At 38.1% G+C, this 20,589-nt stretch overlaps 1 protein-coding gene across 1 annotated transcript in view; it reads right to left on the reverse strand.

Annotated features, from left to right (window-relative positions):
- Nucleotides 1-16,225, reverse strand: part of CFAP36 (cilia and flagella associated protein 36) — a 45,111-nt gene extending 28,886 nt beyond the window's left edge. Inside the window, exons 1-4 of the mRNA XM_072635521.1 lie at nucleotides 15,779-16,225; nucleotides 12,138-12,202; nucleotides 10,281-10,382; nucleotides 1,070-1,184 (exon numbers count right to left, since the gene is read on the reverse strand). Coding sequence (XP_072491622.1) covers nucleotides 1,070-1,184; nucleotides 10,281-10,382; nucleotides 12,138-12,202; nucleotides 15,779-15,893 — 397 coding nt within the window. The 5' untranslated portion in view covers nucleotides 15,894-16,225. The remainder of the gene's footprint in view (nucleotides 1-1,069; nucleotides 1,185-10,280; nucleotides 10,383-12,137; nucleotides 12,203-15,778) is intronic.
- Nucleotides 16,226-20,589: the final 4,364 nt, after the last annotated feature.

Below are 20,589 nucleotides of genomic sequence, written 5' to 3' on the forward strand. Positions count from 1 at the left end.
TTGTTTTCTGTTTTCTCTATGATTCTGCAAGGTGCTTTAGAGATAGAAGGTGAAAACAGAAATGGCATATTCACATCTCAAATTCAGTATCAGAGGACAATGCAGGCCTTTCCCAATGAGTACTCATGGCTGAGTTCCTGTTACTTAAGAGCACAACCTGACTTAGTAGAAAGAATACTGGCCTGGGGGTAAATGGGCTGGTACCAGGCTTGCCTCCTCCACTGGGGGTCTGGGTTTTCTAAGAGTCCTCTATGAGCTTGAGCCAATCACTTAATGTCTCTGAGTTTTCATTTCCAAATCTATAAAAATGAAGGCATTGTCTGACCAGCTTTTACCAAATTAATTTGTCCACAAAACTTCTACAATCCAGAAATGACACAAAAAATGCTGGTCCAGAGCATCTGGAGATATGTCTTACTCCTATATTTAAAAAAGGAGTGATTTCGGGGAAATTTTGGAACAGAAGAAATAATACCCATCTTCATATCCCCCTCCAAACTGTTGTGAGTAAAAATTATTTTGATAATTAAATTATGTAATTTCATATGAAGTATTTCATTAGTACAAGTATACCCTCCTTTGAGACAGATTGTAACCCTTTCATGTATTAGTATGATCTTCATGAGTTGCTTGAACCAAAAACTTCATCGTCAAGTGGCCAACTTTATAGTGATAGGTCTCTCAGCATTTAGGTAGGTGGGGCCTCTGAAAGAAAGTCCAGTCATATACAATAACTTTCTAGCACTGATATTATGTTAGCCGAATTCCTAAGAACTAGAGTCACATCCATGTCATAATGAAGCATGGGAGTATAATTTTAGTGGAGAACTCAAATATTTAAGGGGAAAATATTACTAGCATTATTAAATACATACCTGTTAAAATTAATGTACTTTGGTCTTTGGGAAAAGTCAAAGGCTTTCAAGTCATGTATCACTTCAAGTTATAAAACTAGCTGTAGACTCTGGTAGTACAATGAAACTTGTACCATGATCACAATCAAATTAACACAAACAAGTCTAACATGTAAACATGTCTAACATTTAAATTTCTAATTTTTGAAATTTACCATTTCTCTCTTGAATTATTCGAATTGCCTGCAACTGCATTTCTATATTTTTCTGGACCATCATTGCTTTAAATATACTGAAATCTTCAGCTGCCAACACAGGTTGCAAGATGGCCTGTAGAAAGAAATGTAGAAGTTAACTTTATAATTTAAAATTTTAAGTTTCTCCCCCAAAATATTTTAATAGGAATAAAGCACTTTAAATTAGGCATGCTACAATATTTAATAAGAAGGACAAGGTCTAAGAGGATTGATATCTTATTTAAGAAAAGTAGCGTGAGAGCTATAATGGAAAAAACTGCACTTGAGATCAGGAGACCTGGGTATGAATAATGACTGTAGATCACCAGCTGTGACCACATACAAGTCACTTAATCTCTCTTGGTCTCATAGTCTTCATTTGGAAAAGGATGATAAAGAGCAGTACTTGGACTACCAACTTTATAAAACTGATGTGAGGCAGGCACAACACTTATGCAAATATCAGCTGTTATTAGTACAGGAGTTATACAGGCTGGGTTGATATCAAAATACTCTTAAAAGTAACAAACAAAAAACAAACTGCTAGACTTGGAATATAGTGTCTATAGGCTATAATCTACTGTGGTAATTTGTTCATAACTGATTAAAATTGATTGGGATAGATACAAATAACAGCTAAATTTAGATGGCATTTTGTACTTTACAAACATTATCTCACTTAAACCTCAACACAACCCTGTGAGGTGGGTGCTATTATTATCCTCATTTTTTAGATAAGGAATTGACTCAGAGACACACCTTAAAACTCCAAGACGACACCAGAACACAGTTCTTCCTGATTAAAATTGCAAGGCTTTACCTACTATGCTGGGCTCACTTCTAAAACCTAGTAGGTTAGCTAAAAACACTGAGGGCCATTCAAAATAACTGAAATGTTAACACTTTCTGAAAGAAGTCTACTTAGCAAATAAAATGTGAAGTTAACTATGTTGTTATAAATACAATTAACAACAAAAACTGAGTATCATTTAACTGAGATATTCAGGAAATGAGAAACTGATTTATAGGAAACAAAGCAAAATTAGTTCTCAACTCAACATGGATTCCTTTATCTCTCTTAACCTAAAATGGGTTGGGGGAAGTTTCGGAGAAATTAGGTTTGGACCAACAGCTTGCAGACCAAACACACCACACAGACCACAATTCAAAAGGGAAATGTAGCCTTGAACATTAAAAGCTGCAAGTCATAGTCAAGATGCCAGTCTGAATAAAGGAAAAATGGGTCAACTGCTTGCTAAAGGAGACCCCAAAAAAATGCTGAAGAAAATAACATTTTAAAAAATAGACTAACCCAAATGGCAAAAAGAAATCCAAAAAGCCAATGAGGAGAAAAATGCCCTAAAAAACAGAACTAGTCAGATGTTAAAAGAGAGCCAAAAGCTCACTGAAGAAAATAACTCCTTAAAGGTTAGAATGGAGTAGATGGAAGCTTATGACTTTATGAAAAATCAAGAAATTATAAAACAAACCCAAAGGAATGAAAAACTAGCAGACAATGTGAACTATCTCATTAGAAAAACAACTGACCTAGAAAATAGATCTAGGAGAAGCAATTTAAAAATTATGGGACTACCTAAAAGCCATGATCAAAAAAAAGAGCCTACACATCATCTTTCAAGAAATTATCAAGGAAAACTGCCCTGATATTCTAAAACCAGAGGGTAAAATAAATATTGAAAGAATCCACCTCCTGAAAGAGATCTGAAAAGAAAAACTCCTAGGAATATTGTGGCCAAATTCCAGAGTTCCTAGGTCAAAGAGAAAATATTGCAAAGAGTCAGAAAGAAATAATTTGAGTATTGTAGAAACACAATCAAGATAACACAAGATCAAGCAGCTTCTACATTAAAGGATCAAAGGGCTTGGAATAGGATATTCCAGAAGTCAAAGGAACTAGAACTAAAACCAAGAATCACCTACCCAGCAAAACTGAGTATAATACTTCAGGGGAAAAAATGGTGATTCAAAGAAATAGAGGACTTTCAAGCATTCTTGATGAAAAGACCAGAGCTGAATAGAAAATTTTACTTTCAAACACAAGAATCAAGAGAAACATGAAAAGGTAAACAAGAAAGAGAAATCATAAGGGATTTACTAGAGTTGAACTGCTTACATTCCTACATGGAAAGATAATATTTGTAACTCTTGACACTTTTCTCAGTATTTGGGTATTTGGAGGGATTATATACATATAGACAGAGGGCACAGGGTGAGTTGAACAGAAAGGGATGATATCTAAAAAAAAATAAAATTAAGAGGTGAGAGAAGAATATATTGGGAGGAGAAAGGGAGAAATGGAATAGGGCAAATTATCTCTCATAAAAGAGGCAAGAAAAAGCTTTTTCAATGGAGGAGAAAAGGAAGGAGATGAGAAGGAAAAAGTGAAGCTTATTCACATCACATTTGGCTTAAGGAGGGAATAACACACACACTCAATTTGGTATGAAAATCTGTCTTACACTACAGGAAAGTAGGGGAGAAGGGGATAAGTGAGGTATGGGGGGATGATAGAAGGGAAGGCAAATGGGAGGAGGGGGTAATTAGAAGTATATGCTTTTGGGGAGGGACAAAGTCAAAAGAGAGAATAGAATAAATGCAGGGCAGGATAGGATAGAGGGAAATATAGTCATGTTTTACAACATGACTTTTATAGAAGTCTTTTGCATAACTACACATGTATAACCTATATTGAATTGCTTGCCTTCTCAGTGGGGATGGGTGGAGACGGAGGAAGGGAGAGAAGTTGGAACTCAAAGTTTTAAAAATGAATGTTAAAAACTATTTTTACATGCAGCTGAGAAATAAGAAATACAGGTAAAGGGTACAGAAATCTATCTTGCCCTACAAGAAAAGAGAGGAGGTAGGGATAAGGAAAGAGAGCAGTGTGATAAAAGGGAAGGCAGATTGGGGGAAATGGTAATCAGAATGCACAGTGTCTTGGTGTGGAAGAAGGAGAGATATGGGAAGAAAATTTGGAACTCAAAATCTTGTGGAAATGAACGTTGAAAACTAAAAATAATTAATTTTTAAAAAGTTGGAAAATATGACTCAGCAGTCAGGAATGAGAAAAGCTATACTAATAGACTACCCAAAAGCCTCATGCCACATACCATGATTACTTTTTTCTCCAAGAAAAGAATCAGAAGGTTCTATATATGATTATCAAAAAATAACACCAAAAAGTAAAAGTGATTATATTTCAATGGACTCAATACTTTGTGGGAGTCATTTCTAAATGAATAAGCTCTCTGTGCACATTTAGACCACATATTTGGCAGGATAAATCTCAAAGTTAATTCGTAGCTGGAAAAATAATAAGAAATAGCTAAGTAAAATAACTACAATCTAACCTGAGTTATTGTTGTCAAAAAATAGGAAAGGAATGGAAGAAAGATCATAGATTTGATTATACCAATTTCTTTCAGAAGTTCAGACAATTTACACCAACTTTCATAAAAAAGAAGAAAAAGAGTCTAAAATTTATCTTAGCTAGCCAACACAAAATTTATTTGTTAAACCAACAGACATGGCAGGCAAAGACAACACTGGTTTAGAATATAAACTCATTTACAAAACTTTACAGAGAATGATGGTGCAAGATTACAAAGAGTATCACCTAATAAAACAGTGAGGACCAGTGGAGAAAAGCTAGTGTTTAAAGAAAGGTTGACAAGAGACCTAAGCAAAGTCACACCATAAAACTGGGAAGACAAGAGACAAACGGTCAAAAGATGTGCAATTTTTCATAACAAACTTTACACCATCAAAGATAGGTGAAGCCATTCAGACTTATTTCTCTAAAGTTATCAATGATTTCTTTCCATTAGCCAGATCTAAAAGCTTTTTCTCAGACTTCTCCAGCAGATTGCTCCATTCATCATCCCTACTTTATCACATTTCATCTCTCATCTTTTGACTGCTTCACTACTGCCTACAGACATGCCCATGTCCTACCCCCTCTCCCACCTTCCCCTTCTTCAAAAACCTCTCACCTGATCCATCCATCCCAGCTAACTATCACCTTATATCTCTCCCCCCCATTTTGGCTTAATACACTAGGTATCTCTACTTCCTGACTTCTTTCACTCTCTTCAAAACTGCCTACAATCTGGCTTCCAACTTATCATTCAGCTGAAACTGCCTCTACAAAATTACCAATGATTTCTTAATATAAAGGCCTTTTCTCAATTATGATCCTTCTTGACCTCTCCAACATTTAATACTCAATCACCACCTTCTCCTGGATACTCTCTCTCTTCCCTGCATTTTCATTACACTGCTCTCTCCTAGTTCTTTAATCTGTCTGACTTCTCTTACTTAGTCTCCTTTAATATTACTCCAATTCACTGTGGTTGTAGCATAAAATTCTGCTTTTGGCCCTCTTCTTTTTTTCCTCTATACCAAAGATTCCTACATCTTGGATCCATAAAGTTTTTTTTTTTATATTTTGATAATGATATTTCTATGTAATTGGTTTCCTTTCTAATACTATTTTATTTTATGCACTGAAAAACACTATTCTGAGAAGGGGTCTATGTCACAGAAGAAGTTTAAGAACCCCTCCTCTGCACTATTTAACTTGATGATCTCATTAAATTTCATGGGTTGAGTAATGAACTCCATGCAAATGAGTATTATATCTATATTTCCAACTCTAGTCTCTCTCCTGAGCTCTAGTCCAACTACCTCTTAGACATCTCTAACTGTCCCTTAAGCATTTCAAAATTTCTCTGACCATACATAACCTCCTATCCTTTCATCTCTCCTTGTTTCATTCCTCCTAAACCTACTTTTGTTCTTACAACTTGCCTGTCATTCCACTTCTCCATGCTTTCCCAAGCCACCGTTCCTCATCTAGCCAAACTTTTCTCCTTTTCCAATCTTAACCCAATTACTGATAACCAATTCAACTCTTATCAAATCTCTTGTCCTTGTCCCATCTCGAATCCTAGATTATACCCATCAACATCCTTCCTTGTTCTTCTCCACATGTCATGGAACAGCACTAGAGGAAGTAATAGAACTGTGCAAAGTAGGTCAACAAGCAAGGCAAGTCAGTAAGCATTTATGATGTGCCTACTATGTACCAGACAATGGGCAAAGCTCTTGGGATATAAAGACAAGAAACACCCCTTGCTCCCAAGGAACTTATAGTCCAATGGAGAAGACAACATACAAACAGTACAAACTACACACACACACACACACACACACACACACACACACACTCACAGAGGATAAAGTGAAGATACCATGTTAGAGAGAAAACACTAGCAATAAAGGGAATCAGAGGAGGATTCTTACAGAAAGTAGTTCAACCCCTGAGTCTCTATCACATTTCCCACAGCAACTATTTTAAACCTTTTCTTCTCTCCTTAAATTTCCCACTATTCTCTCTATCACAACAGAAGATCTCACCACCTACTTCATTGAGAAAATACAGGCCATTGTTGCTCTCCCCAATTCTACTCCTCAAAAGCCTTTAATTTCCTCTCCTGTTCCCCCCTCCTTTGTTCTAAACTGCCGAAGAAATAACTCTTTTCCTCACCAAGGCCCACCTCCTCCACTGTGCCTTTTACCTTCAGCTATCTCACCAATTCTCTAACTCACCCTGCTTAATGGCTCTTTCTATCCCACCCACATGCCCAAATCTCCCCTATCCATGAAAAAACTTTCCCCAGACCTCTACCATCCTCTCAAGTTGTCATTCTCTCCACCACCACCCTCTCTCACAATGAGGTTCATAGAATAAACTATCTTCTACACTCATTTCCTTCATTACTTCTCCTATTCACTTCTCTACCCATTGAAATTTGACTTCAAACTTCATTGCTCAAACATAACTTTATTCTAAATGGTTACCAATGATCTGTTAATTGCTAAGTCTAGCAGCTTATACTCAGTCCTTATCCTTCTTCATCTCTCTGCAGCATCTGACACTATTGGCCACCTCCTATTCCCAGGTAAGCTCTCCTTGGATTTTCATGACATTCTTCTTTCCTCATGCTCCTTCTACTTATCTGACCACAACCTTCAGTCACCATTGTAGTATCATCCATGTTCTGCCTCATAATCCTGTCCCCCAAGATTCTGTCCTGGGACCTCTTCTCTCCTACATTTTCTAACTATGATTACAGTAGATTCTATGGGTTCTATTCTCTATGGCAAATAATTCCTCAATCTATACAGGCCAGATTCATCCCACAGCTAGCTTTCAGTCTGTTCTCTGTCCCTTACTCTTCTTGACTGACTTTTGAGGGAGTGGTTGTAGGCAATGCTGAGCAGTTTCCTGTCCTAAGACTTGGACTGTGGTGCCACTGGAACCTTGGTTGTGCTATTTTCTGACTGTACTGCTGAGACCTCACCATGTCTTCCCTTCAGAGTCAAGAAGTTCCTTGCAAAGAAGCAGAAGCAAAATCATGCCATTCCTCAGTGGGTCCAAATGAAAACTGGCAATAAGACTAGATAAACTCCAAAAGGAGACACTGGAGAAGAACCAAGCCAGGTTTATAAAGAACTGCTGCCCTGGTGGCTTAGATTTACTCTTTTCTAGTCCAGAATGCCTCACCATACCACCACCCTAATTTTGGAAATTCCAGAGGTATAGACATAAAGAAACTTATTAGAAAAAGGTGTATCCAGGCCATCCTCATCTTTTTTCTGAGCTTCAGTCCTTACCCAACGAAACGCCTTTCTACTTAGTTGTCCTGTGAGGGTCTCAAATTCATCACGTACAAAACAGAATCTCTCCCCTCACTCCTCCCCATCCACCTTCTTCCATACTGTTGAGGGCAGCACCATCCTTCCAGTTATTGAAGTTCCCTATTTTGAAGTCATCTCTCACTTCTCCCTCACCTTACCATAGCCCATTGTATCAAATCAGCTGGGAAATCCCATTCATACTATTTCCACATCTCTCAGATCTGTCCCCTTCTCTTTACTCACACAGATAACTGACCACTACCAGGCTCTCTTGACCTCTCTTGGCTACTGCAACAGCCTTCTTTTTTTTCCTGCCTCAAATCTCTCCCTTTTCAAATTATTCTCCACACAGCCATCAAAATAATATTACTAAGCAGGTCTAACAATGTCAGTCTCCTGATGAAGCTCCAGTAGTTCCTTCTTGTCTCCATGATAACATATAAACTCCTTTGCTTAACATTTAAAACCCTTCACATTATGATTCAACCTACTTTTCCAAATTTATATATCACTCACTTGGGGCACCTAGGTGGTGCAGTGGATAGAGTACCAGTGCAGGAGTCAGGAGGACCTGAGTTCAAATCTCACCTCAGACACTTGACCCTCACTAGCTGTGTGACCTTGGGCAAGTCACTTAACCCCAGTTGCCTCATCCTGAGTCATCTCCAGTCATCCTGATGAATATCTTGTCACAGGATTCAGATGGCTCTGGAGGAGGAGTGAGGCTGGTGACCTGCGTAGCCCTCTCTCACTCAAAACAAAGTCAAGTGCAAGTCATGTAATTATTTCTCTGATGGCCTGGTCTTCTCTGGCAATGAAGGATGAACACACACACATATCACTCACTTATTCTCCATTACAACCAAATTGGTCTTCTATTTCCCACACCCAGCTTAACATCTCTCATTTGGGAGGTAGGTAGGTAGATCCAGTGGAAAGAACGTTATGCCTGAAGTCAGGAGAACCAAGTTCAAGTTCACCCTTGGACACCTACTAGCAATGTGACCCTGGGAAAATCACTTAATCTGTCTGCTTCAATTATCTGAATTGTAAAAAGGGGGATGATAATAATAGCACCTCCCTCACAAAATTGTTGTGAGGATCAAATGAGATAGTATCTGTAAAGGATCTACCACCATGCCAGGCACAGAGTAGGTGATTATTCAATGTTTGTTCACTTCTCATCTCTATGCTTTTTTCTCAGCTTTCCTCTCTAAATGGAATGTTTTATTTGTTCTTCCTGCCTCAAGTAACTATCCTCTCCAATCCTTCCTTCACAGAGCTGCCAAAATAGTTCTTCTACAGCATAGGTCTGACTATATTATTCCCTGCTCAGGAACTTTTCTAATTGACTCTAAGGTAAAATTCATATTCCTTGGCTTGAATTTGAAACCTTTCATAATGTAGATCTAGTCTACCTTTCCAGACTTATTACTACTCCACCATACCCCCACTCACCCTCTAAACCCCCAAACCCTTGGCATTCCACCTCCCACTAAGGTGCCTTTGCACTACCTGTCCCTCATGCCTCTAAAGTACTCACTCCTATCCTCCATGTATTAGAATCCCTCATCTCCTTAGAGACTCTACTCAAATGCTGCATGAAGCCATTCCTGATCCCTACCCCTATCCCTGGCTACTATTGTCCTCTCTACCAAATGCACCTTATATTATTTCTACATATCTTACATGTGTACATTTTTTCCATGAGAGAATGTAAGCTCCCTGAGGGTAAAGACTATTTCATTTTGTGTTTGTATTCCCAACACTCTGCCTGGCAACTGGTAGGGACTTCAATAAACATCTATGGATTGACTGTTAGCTCTTGCTCTCTCCTCAAAGTATCAATTATATGCTAATTCTTTTACGTTTCATTCCTCAGTATACTGTAACTTCTTTTAGCAAAAAATTGTTTTTCATTGTATATAGTTGATGCTTAATAAATAATTTTTGCATTTGATTAGGCAAACTGTTATCTAGTCAATCCTCTCCATTTTGTATATGTGAAGTAGATTATTCTCTATTAAATTTCATTTTTCCCTATCTAAAACAATGTGTAGGCTTCCAAGGTCTTTTAAGATACACTCTTATCTAGTGTGATCGCTATCCCACTTCATCCTCCCAACTTTGTGTTAGCTGTAAATTTGATAGTATGCTATCAAACCTAATCATCAATTTATAAAATGTTAAACACAGACCAAACACAAAGATCTGAAGTCTGGATATCTGAAGCTGAGTGGTGTAGTGCCAATTCGTTTTGAGTCTATGGACAATGAGAGTGTCAACATTTTTCTTATTTGACATCATATTACAATTATATTTTATTCAAATGTGCTCCTTTTTCTACATATTCAAGAGAAGTATTTTTGCATGGCTATACCTTCCATGCAGTATAGTCAAAAGGTTTCAAGGAAAACAAACCCTGACCATTTCTATTCACACAGTATTACAAAACAAAAGTCAAAACCTGTGATGTCCGGGACTTTGCAAGAGGAGAAGTACATGCTTCTTGAAATTGATCTTCATTAATTCCAATTTCTTTTAGATAGCTTTCTAATAGTTTTTCAACCTAGAGAGAAAATATACAGATCCATAAATAACTTTTACAATATTGATTGGGGGACAAATAAATATTTTGTAAAAACTGCTGACATCTTTAATAAAACAACAGATAAAAATAAAGGGTATTTGAAAAATTCTACTATTCTGAACACACACTTTTTTTTTTTTACTTTAAGACCTGTGATTTCAGGGATGGAAAGTGAACTCCAGCTGAGAAATGGCTTCTACCAATGTCCATCAGCATTATTATCGTCTTAGAGTTCCCAGGGGCAAAGTGAACACGTCTCAGAGAAATGATCTAACCAAGGGCTACAAGGCTCCAGGGCCAGCTCTTATCCATGTATAGATGCTATCTTCTAATCAGTAGAAGTGCCCGTAGAACACTAGCCCTTGTTTTCAATAAGCAAACATCAAACGGTAAAACATCATTTGTTAAGGATGATCAGTAGAATTAAGACGAATTTAGTTTCTACAATTCAGAAACTCTATTAAAATCAACCAAGAAATCCCTAACATCAGAAAAATCAAGTTTAATTTGTAGCCATAACATAACTCACACATGGGTCTGTATGTATGTATATATGTGTATGTATCTTTCACAAAATGTTTAATTTGTAGCCATAATATAATAACTTACACACTTAATCATTATGTAATGATAATGAGAAAGAAAACAATATGAACCTCCCTATTTCTTGGAAGCAACAAAAGAGAAAGGAAATTCAAAGAGTTTTCCCAATATGCCTTAGGAAACTATCACAAAATTATTTCTGAGATTCCATACAGTTAGAAATATATAGATAACTCACATGCATAGCACTTTAAGGCCTGTCTGATGAATTAGCCTTCTGTTGGCTTCCTTGCCCCGAGTTCCCCCACTGTAAGCCATCCTCTACTCAAATGAAGGACTATTTTGGATTTCTTTGGCTTCTCCACCATGTCCCTGCACCAGGTACTTCCTCTCTCTATCCTTGTCCATATTTTTCCTCCCCTTGCTCCCTTTTCAAGTTTCTGTTGTGTTTTATCTTCCCTTGTTAGACTGTTTAGGGACAGTTAGGTAGTTCAATGGATACAGCATTGGGCCTACAGTCTGAAAGACTCATGTTCTTGAGTTCAAATCTGGCCTTACACACCTGCCATCTTGTGACTCTGGGCAAATCACTTAACCCTATTTACCTGAGTTTCCCTCATCTATAAAATGAGCTGGAGAAAGAAATGGCAAATTACTCCAGTATCTTTGCCAAGAATACTCCAAATAAGGTCACGGAGTCAGACAAAACTGAAAACAACATTAGACTGTAAATTTCTTGAGAACAGGAACTGGTTGTTTTTTTCTTATCCCTATCCCCAGCAATTACTACAGAGCCTGGCAAACAGAACCTAATAAATATTTACTGAGACTTACAAGCATTTCATCACAAAAATCACATGAGATAGGCCATTCAACAAGTTAGATTCATTTCACAGATAAGGAAAATAAAGCAAAAACAGGTTAAGGTCATATAAATAGTAAACATCAAAGTCAGGTTTTGTGACCACAATATGTGCCCTTTTAACTACACTACACTTAGTGAGAGAAATACTGAAAGAACCTCTGAACTTGACATGATTAGTGATATTGTTAAAATAGATTTAATTTCTGCATAAGTAAAAGAAATTGAGGATGAAAAATCCATTGCATGTGATTTAAAAAAAAACATTCAAGTTTTATTTTGTCTCTCATCAATTGCCTTTTTTTCAAAAGTCAAAGAAGGAAACTTGCCAGTTCTTTGTACTCCTGATGAATTTCTGTATATGTCAACTTGCTTTCTTCTTCATCATCAAAAACTAAAATTTAAGAGAAAAAAATTAAGAAATATACCATTATACATGAAGGAACGTGAAAGAACAAGTTGAGATTACAAAAGATCTCTACTTAAAACCATCTTGATTCTCACTTACCTGGTTATCGTGTATTTGAAAACATGATACATTATAGCATTTTTAAGAGCTAAGCAAGTTTTGGACCCTTCAACAGACTACCTCAAAGAGTATATAACGTGAATAAGAATAAAACAGGTCATATAAAATTACAATGGAATCCAGATGATATCATCATACCATAATTTAGTTGTGGCAAATAATGCTTGAAATAAGTAGGTTACATACGTATATACATATGTATGTATATATATGCACACAAATACACATATGTATACATACACACATATATAAACATATATGTGTAGGTGTGTGTATCTATGTATATAGATATATACATACACATACACACACACAGATAGATAGATATATATACATATATATATATATATATATATATATATATATATATATATAAACAGTTAAAATGTACATGCCAAAATTTAAAAACCTAGTTAGGAAAGACAAGACAAATGAAATGCCAGACAATTTTTCAAGATAAGATGCCTCAGGGCACTGTACTATTAGTTACAGTACTAACTGCCATAAGATTTCACAAAATGTTGGCAAAGAAAATGCGATGAAAAAAATCACTGTTTAAAGTGAACCTGATTCTGACTTGACTGGGTACTGTTTAGGTTTGAAAATACTATTCATTATATGCCATTCAAAAGTACCAAGGGGTGTGCACGGTACCTGGTCCCAAACTTAACCCATTGTCTTAATTTACCCTAGTATATATCTTCTATATGTTGTCTACCCCATGAGAATGTACGGTCCTTGAGAGCAGAAACTTTTTTGTTGTTTTTGTTTGTTTTCTGTGCATTCCCATTCCTGGTGCTTAGCACAGTGTCTGACTATATAAAATACGTTTCCCCTATTTAACCCACAAAAATCTATTTTCTTTCCTCCATGGAACACGTGCATCCCCCATGTACCTGTTGGGTTTTTCATATTCAAATGTTTCTCCTGATTTCTGCATCGTCATCCAGGACACAACACAGATGACAATGGGTTATCCGCAAAGGCTGTCTTCTCTTCCGCCTCTATACTCTTCACTTAGTGTTCTCATCAGCTCCTAAATATTCAACTATCATCCCTATGCAGATGATGTTAAAATTTATTTGTCCTAATCCTAACCTCTCTCCTGACCTCCAGTCTCACATTTTCAAATGCTTTTAGGACACCTTGAAGAGGATGTCTTGGAGACATCTTAAACTCAATATGTCCAAAACTGATCCCATTCTTTCCCCTGCCTCTCAAACCTTCCCTTCTTGCTAACTTCCCTGCCACTGTCAAAGAGTACCACCATTCTCTTAATCATCTAGACTTTTAAATTAGGTGTCATCTTCAACTCCTTATTCTCTCAAACCAATACTTCCACCCTCATGTGGAATCAATGGTCACGTCTTGCAATCCTAGCTCCTATATGCTCCCTTCTCTCTTCTGACCCTGAAATCACCCTGCTACATAGACCTTTATCACCTTACACCTAGATTACTGAAATAAAACTGGTTTTGGTAGGTCTCCTTGCCTCAAGTCTCTCCCCACTCCAGTCATCCTCCACTCAGCTGTCAAACTGATCTAACTAAAAGGCAGGTCTGATCATGTCACCTCTCTATGCAATCAACTCTCTATGCCTCCAGAATCAAATAGAAAATCCTCAATTGGGTTTTTAAAGATGTCCATAACCTGACCCCATTCTACCTTGCCAATCTTCTTACATCTCACAATCTACCACATTCTTACATATCACAATCTACCATAATCTGCAATCAATCCAGCAAGTTTCCCCTTGCTGTTCCTCACATGACACCACCTTCACAAGACACTCCATCTCCCACTGAACATTTTCACTGTCTGCCCCCCATGTTTAGAACTCTCTCCCTCTTCATCTCCAATTCCTAACTTCCCTGGTTTCTTTAAAATCTCAGCTAAAGTTCTGCAAGAAGCCTTTCCTAATATCAAACTTAATCTCATTTCACAGGTGAGGAAATTTTAGTGTCTTCCCTTTGAGATCAGCTCCAATTTACCCTGTATGTATCCTGTTTATACAAAGCTCTTTGTATGTTGTCTCCTCCTTGCCCATCCCTTTAGACTAAGCTCCTGGACAGCAGGACTGTTTTGCCTTTCTTTGTATGCCCAAAGTTAGCACTGTATCTGGCACACAGCAGGCACTTAATGTTATCTGACTGACTTACTGACATTAGTAATTAATGAAGGTTTGTCGAAGCATAGCTACAAAGAAGAGATATCTCCTTTGCAGAGATGGAAGATCCACAAGAATTGCCCACTGGGTCAATTTTCTGACTTTTGGGATGTACTGATCAGTTATACTAATTTTTTTCCTCTTTCTTTTCTTGTTTTTAAAAAATATCATTTGTTATATGGAATGGTTCTCTGAAAGGGGGAATGATAATAGAACTATGATGATGTAAAAAAAGACTTTTTATTACATTTGTTTAAGATTTAAACGTATTTTAGTTTTCAACATGCATTTCCACAAGTATTAAATTTATTTAAAAAAAATAAATACTTGGTGACAGATTGGCTCAATTCCTTTTAGAGCAAGAGCATCCCTAGGTGCTCCTTTCTTAAGAAAAAGGTATTTCATGGCATAGTCCAAATCCTCCCTTCCAAGAAAACGGCTTTAAGCTCAGTGAATCCCTCTGGGGACAGAGAGGGATAGGAAAGCGTCTCCATCCATCACTTAGTTGTTGGGGTAAAGTTTTCAACCAGTTAAAAACATTTCGGTACCCTTTATTATGGCTTTTACTTTTTCTTGAGGCAGAAGCCTGGAGATTTAGGGTTATAGTGGGGGAAGGGAAGCTTTTCATGTTTATGTTGTGCATTTTTTTCTTTGAAATCAGGAAAGCACTGGATGAGCATGGGAATATGGGAGGAGGTGGGAGTGGAAATAGAGGATGGAGGGATAGGAATGGAGAGTAGGAGAGTAGGGTAGTTAGGCTGCAGGAATGGAGGAGAAGATAAAATTAGGGGAGTGAGACTTGGAGAGTGGGAGATGTGTGAGGAGGGGATGTTGGAGGTGGGGATGGATTTGGGGGAGGGGAGGAGGCCAGGAGAGGAGTGTGGAGGTGAAGTGCGAAGAGGAAGGTGGTGGGGTGCGGATAGGAATAAAGGTAAGGAAAGGATGACGATGAAAATGGAGTTGGGGAGAGTGGGGAGCCGGGTGCGAGCTGGTTTAGAGGCGGGGTGGAGAGGGGTGAGGAGGCGGGACAGAGATGGAATTGGGGAGGGGCAGTAGGGTGTGGAAGGTGGGGGTGGAAGTGGGTGAGGAGAAGGGAGGTGGAGAGGACGTTTGGAGGGAGCTTCGGGGGGAGTCATACCAGCTTCAAAACAACCCCTAAATGTAGCCGACGTGTGGGCCCGACCTCGTTCCCTTAGCCAGAAGAGGATAAAGGAGGGGAACTGTTCTGGGGTCTGGGTGCCCCGGGGAGTGGCGGGGAAGGCGTCGGCCTTTACCTTCACACTTCTGTTCCAGAAAGTCCAGGATGGGGATGGACCAGTCAGGGCCGCGGAGGAAGCCTGCGATGCTCTCTACGACCCACTCCACCTCCTCATCTTCTTCTGCCGCCATGGCCCTCCCACCCTGCGAACCCCAGGGAGAGGCAGCTCTGGGCCCAGACGCCCCAGTCCGCGCTCTCCGAGGCCGGATCCGGCTGCCCCACCGAGCCCTGGGTTGGCGTGGGGGGGAGGGGTACCTTCCCAGAACCAGCCGAAGAGCTGCCCCAGAGACCCGGATGGAGGGCCCAAACCGGTTTACTTGAAATGGTCACTATGACAACGTACGTAGCCGCCCCCGCCCGGGAGGGTTCGCTAGGAAAGGAGTCCCGGCGCCAGGCGCGGAGGGAAACTGCAAGGACACTCTCGATTGGCTGGAGAAGGACTAGGGAGACGGCGAAGGAAAGCGCAGAGGTCTCTTTGCGCAGGCGTTGAGTCGGGGAGGTTGGAGAAGGAGCTCTCCCGTGGAAGTGGGTTTGAAGTCTGCGCCGCCATGTACGGGAGCGATGTCTTGGGGGATTCCCATTTCCAAGCAATAGCCGCAGGAAGAGGAGGCCGTCTAAAGGACTAAAGTAACAGCCAGGAGAGAAAATAAACCCTGCAAACTGCCCAGCCTAATCTATGGACTCCCTTAATCTTGGCAAACCCGACTTCAAACTTTACCTTACTAGCCAACGTTTACATAGGATTCCAGCGCTTACGAAGCGAGGTCTCATTACCTCAAGTCACAGGACTGCCCCTAGTTCCTTATTTTCCCTTTCCATCAGCTTTTCCTTTTACCCTTCTGGCTGTGTTCCGAAGTGAGTTAGCTCTTTTTGGAGTTTTTGCCAGTCTGGTGTGGTGTTCCAGCAGCACTTTCTGTATTTGAAGGGGCGCAACTTGGCAACATTTTCTTCTCATATATTCATTCACTAACATCATCTCGTGTTTATTTAGATCTCAAAAGGGTTACAAAGTATTTCCTCAAAGCAACTCCAGTACAAAATGTATCAGTATCTTGGAGGTTAAGTGACACAACAGATAAAGTGTTGTAGTGAAGAAGACCTTCTACTGAACCTAGCCTCAAATTCTTTTTAAGAGCCTGAGCTTGTCAAGTCACTTAATCCCAGCCTTAGTTTTCTGTAAAAAATAAGAGCACCTACCTCACTGAGTTGTTGTAAGGATCATTGAGATAAGGGAAGTAAAGCACTTTGCAAACTTTAAAAGACTGTATAAATGCTAGCATTATTGTGACCTGCCTAACTTAAAAACATGGGAGCTGAATGTAGGAATGCTGATTTGGAGCATAGTGTTCTTTCCACTTCAGTTAGATACCTCTAAAATGACTTTCTATTCTTATAAGGGAGATTTTCCCCATTTTTCAGTCTGAAAAGTTAAGGCAATCAAAGGGATAGCTGAATTGGAAACAAAAACCCAGAAAATTCTGTGAAGGGCCTTTCATTATAGCTAAGACCTCCACCACAACTTTAAATTCCTATATCTTTTATTTTTAAAAAGAATACTATGAGACAATATTGGAGGGATTGTGGAAAAATGGACAAACTGGACAAACTAGCCACTGTTGGGAACCGTGAATTGTTTATTCTGGAAAGCAATTGAGAATGATGCTTAAAAAAAAAAAAGTGACAATGTTTCCATATCCTTTAATCTAGAGATCTCACTCCTAGTCGAATACTAAGAGGAGGTCAAAGGTGTCCTCTATACTTCAAAATGTATGTTTAGCAACGCTTTTTGTAACAACAAAAAACTGGAAACAAAGTAGATTCCTATCCATGAACTTAAAAAAATTTATACAACTCATTCAGAGAAACATGCAAAGATTTATATGAACTGATGCAAAGAAAAGGAAGTAGAACCAGAAATTATATATATATTCATTGACTACAACATCGTAATTGGACAAAACAAGTGAAAAAAAAATGAATACTCTGAAACCCTGGCCCACCTTGGCTTCAAAGAAGAGCTATGAGAATATGCCTTCTTTTCTTTCCAGGGGTATCTGACTTGGTTGATGTGTCAGTTTGTTTTACGGATATATCAGCTGACAGTTTCATTTTTTATTTTTCATTAAAATTGAGAGATGTAGATGATGTAAAAACAAAAGTTACCCATGCACATTTAAGAGGGGAAAAAAGAGTATTGTTGCAGACGAATTCTAACAAAAAAAAAATCCTAGCTATTTATCCATGACTCTCTTAATAATAGTTTGGTCTGGGTATTTTTTGTTTGTTTTTGGAGCAGAACTGTGATTTTGTTGGCACAGGCAACTCCCTCGATGGAAATGCTTTTCACTGAGGCAAATATGCAACTCTTCTATAAGAAATGGTCTTACTCTATTCCCTTTAAGCCCGGAACCAGGTTCCTTCCCCATGTCCTCTTCCAACTATAGTAAACCCTTCCTGTATTCTTGATCTGACAGGTAATATCCCTTTCTTAGGGGTAATCTTAAAAAATACCAGTGGCAACAAAAGCATTATTTTAAAATGTAAAGCTCAATCCTACAGAAAGCTTGTTTTTGACCTAGTTAATTGCTACCTTTGGTGTTCTGAATTCAGTTTCTAAATAAACAAATAATAAGACAACTATTTTAATCCTGTAAGCTACCATTTATCTAGGCTATAGAATGAGTAAAAAAAAAATCCTAAATTATATGTTCCTTGCCAATAGTTTCGCTTGATTACTTGTTTTATATAATAGCAAGAGGGTGGAGAAACTTGCTGTGGGTTGGCAAATAAATGATTACCTGCCTCATTTTAAAATTCTTCAGTGATATCTTAGGTTTGGGAACTCTGTTTAGGATCCTGTCTCTGGCATACCTGTTCTCAATAGCATCAGAGAACTGTTACACATTTTTTCATTCTAAATATTGTTTCTAATATAGAAATTTTTCTATAATATATACAAAAACCTTAAGTGTGCAAATTAAATTGCAGAAGGGAAAAGGATAGTCTAGTGCGTAGAATTCTAAATTTGGAATGCAGAGTTTGCACCTATGTCAGACACTTAATAGAAAGGTGGTCATGGACAATTTATTTAACTTCTCCAAGCCTCAGTTTCCTCATCTGTAAAATGAGAGTAGAGTAACTTTAGTACCTAGTGCATAGGGTTCACAGAATACCAGAATTTTAGAGTCAGAAGGAATGCTAAATTCCAGCTGGTTGGTTTTTAAAGCTTAATAATTAAATAATAATATTTCACATTGATTTCAGGTTTGCAAAACAATTGCCTTACAACCAACCAACTTAAGTAGTGAAGATATTACTATCCTCTTTTGCAGATAAGGAAACAGGCCCAGAAACACTGAGTAATTTACCTCAAGTAATATAACTGTTAATGATTCCAAACTAGGTCTCTCAACTGAACTGGACAATTCAACAAGCATATTTATATTAAGCACTCTCTAAGTGCAAAGCACTCTGCTAGGTTCTGGGAACGGAACCACAAAAAAATGGAACAGCCCCTGCCCTCAATGAGTTCTCACTTGAAATCCATTGTTCTTCCCACTAGACCTATTATATCATTTTCAGGCTGTTGTGGACTCCCCCCTTTTTTCTTTTCTCCCAATCCTGAGCATTCTCTGATATTTATTCTTTGTTATAGCTATTGCTCTTAACTCTATCCAAGACTTCCTTTATTCCCTTTTTATACCAGTTCTTTAGTCTGTCTTATCTTCTGAACCTTTTACTCTTTGGGTTTATATCTTCCTTGTCTAGACACATCCGTGCTATAGACTTGTATCATTTCATGTTTCTTTCCCCTTAATTTCAGTGACATTTGTTTAAATTAAATATATTTAATGGTAATTTCAAAATCATCTAGTTGAGAGGCCCTTAACCTGAAATCCGTGAACTTACATTTGTAAATATTTTGGTGTATATTTCAATATAAGGTTTCCTTTGTAATCCTGTGTATTTTATTTTGTGCATTTTAAAACATTACGCACTGGACTACAAGGGGGACTTATGACACACACAAAAATTTAATCACCCTGGATTTAATCCATTGTTTCTTAGATTTAACCATCTTCTTTAGGGCTTGAAATACATAGATAGAGCTGTAGCTGCTGATTTGCCATTGTGGAATGTCCCTGGGATAAAGAAGAAAATCCTAGAAAATCTGAAGCAAAATAAAAATAAAAAGCCTATTTTAATAATGAAAAAGTTGCTGTGCATAACAAATATCTTTGACAAATGCATAATTACATGAGTTTTTTTATTTGTTAATATTTATTTATTTTGAACTTAAACATAAAAAGACAAAAAAAAACCATTTCCATTGATACATGCAGTACAACATAAAGAGGATTAGGTATAGAACCATGAATTTCCATTTGACAGTTTACTTTGAAAAAAACCCTCTATAGTAAATACTAAATATCCTTTTCAAAGCTACACTAATTTTCTGTGCTTCTAAGTTTTCTTTTGTTCTTTTTTCCTCCCTCCCTACCTGGTCTTAGAGAAGGCTACTATTAGACACTAAAATATATATATGTGCTTGTCAATATGTGTATGTGTTTGTATATATGTGTGTGCGCGTGTGTGTGTGTGTGTGTGTGTGTGTGTGTGTGTGTGTGTGTGTGTGTGTAAAACCATACTATACTACTGTTTGGCCTAGAGGCCAAGAGCTACCCGAGTCTCCTTACCTTTTGCAGGTCTTTGCTGGCCATCCCAATAAACTTATTGAGAGAAGAGACTTTCCAGAGTCAAACAAGGGTTAGGCTTTATTCAGGGTCTTAGTTACGTATCCATATGCAGGGTGAGTTCTTCCCCAGG

This window comes from Notamacropus eugenii, chromosome 1 (genome assembly GCF_028372415.1).
Source record: "Notamacropus eugenii isolate mMacEug1 chromosome 1, mMacEug1.pri_v2, whole genome shotgun sequence".
NCBI classification, from domain to species: domain Eukaryota; kingdom Metazoa; phylum Chordata; class Mammalia; order Diprotodontia; family Macropodidae; genus Notamacropus; species Notamacropus eugenii.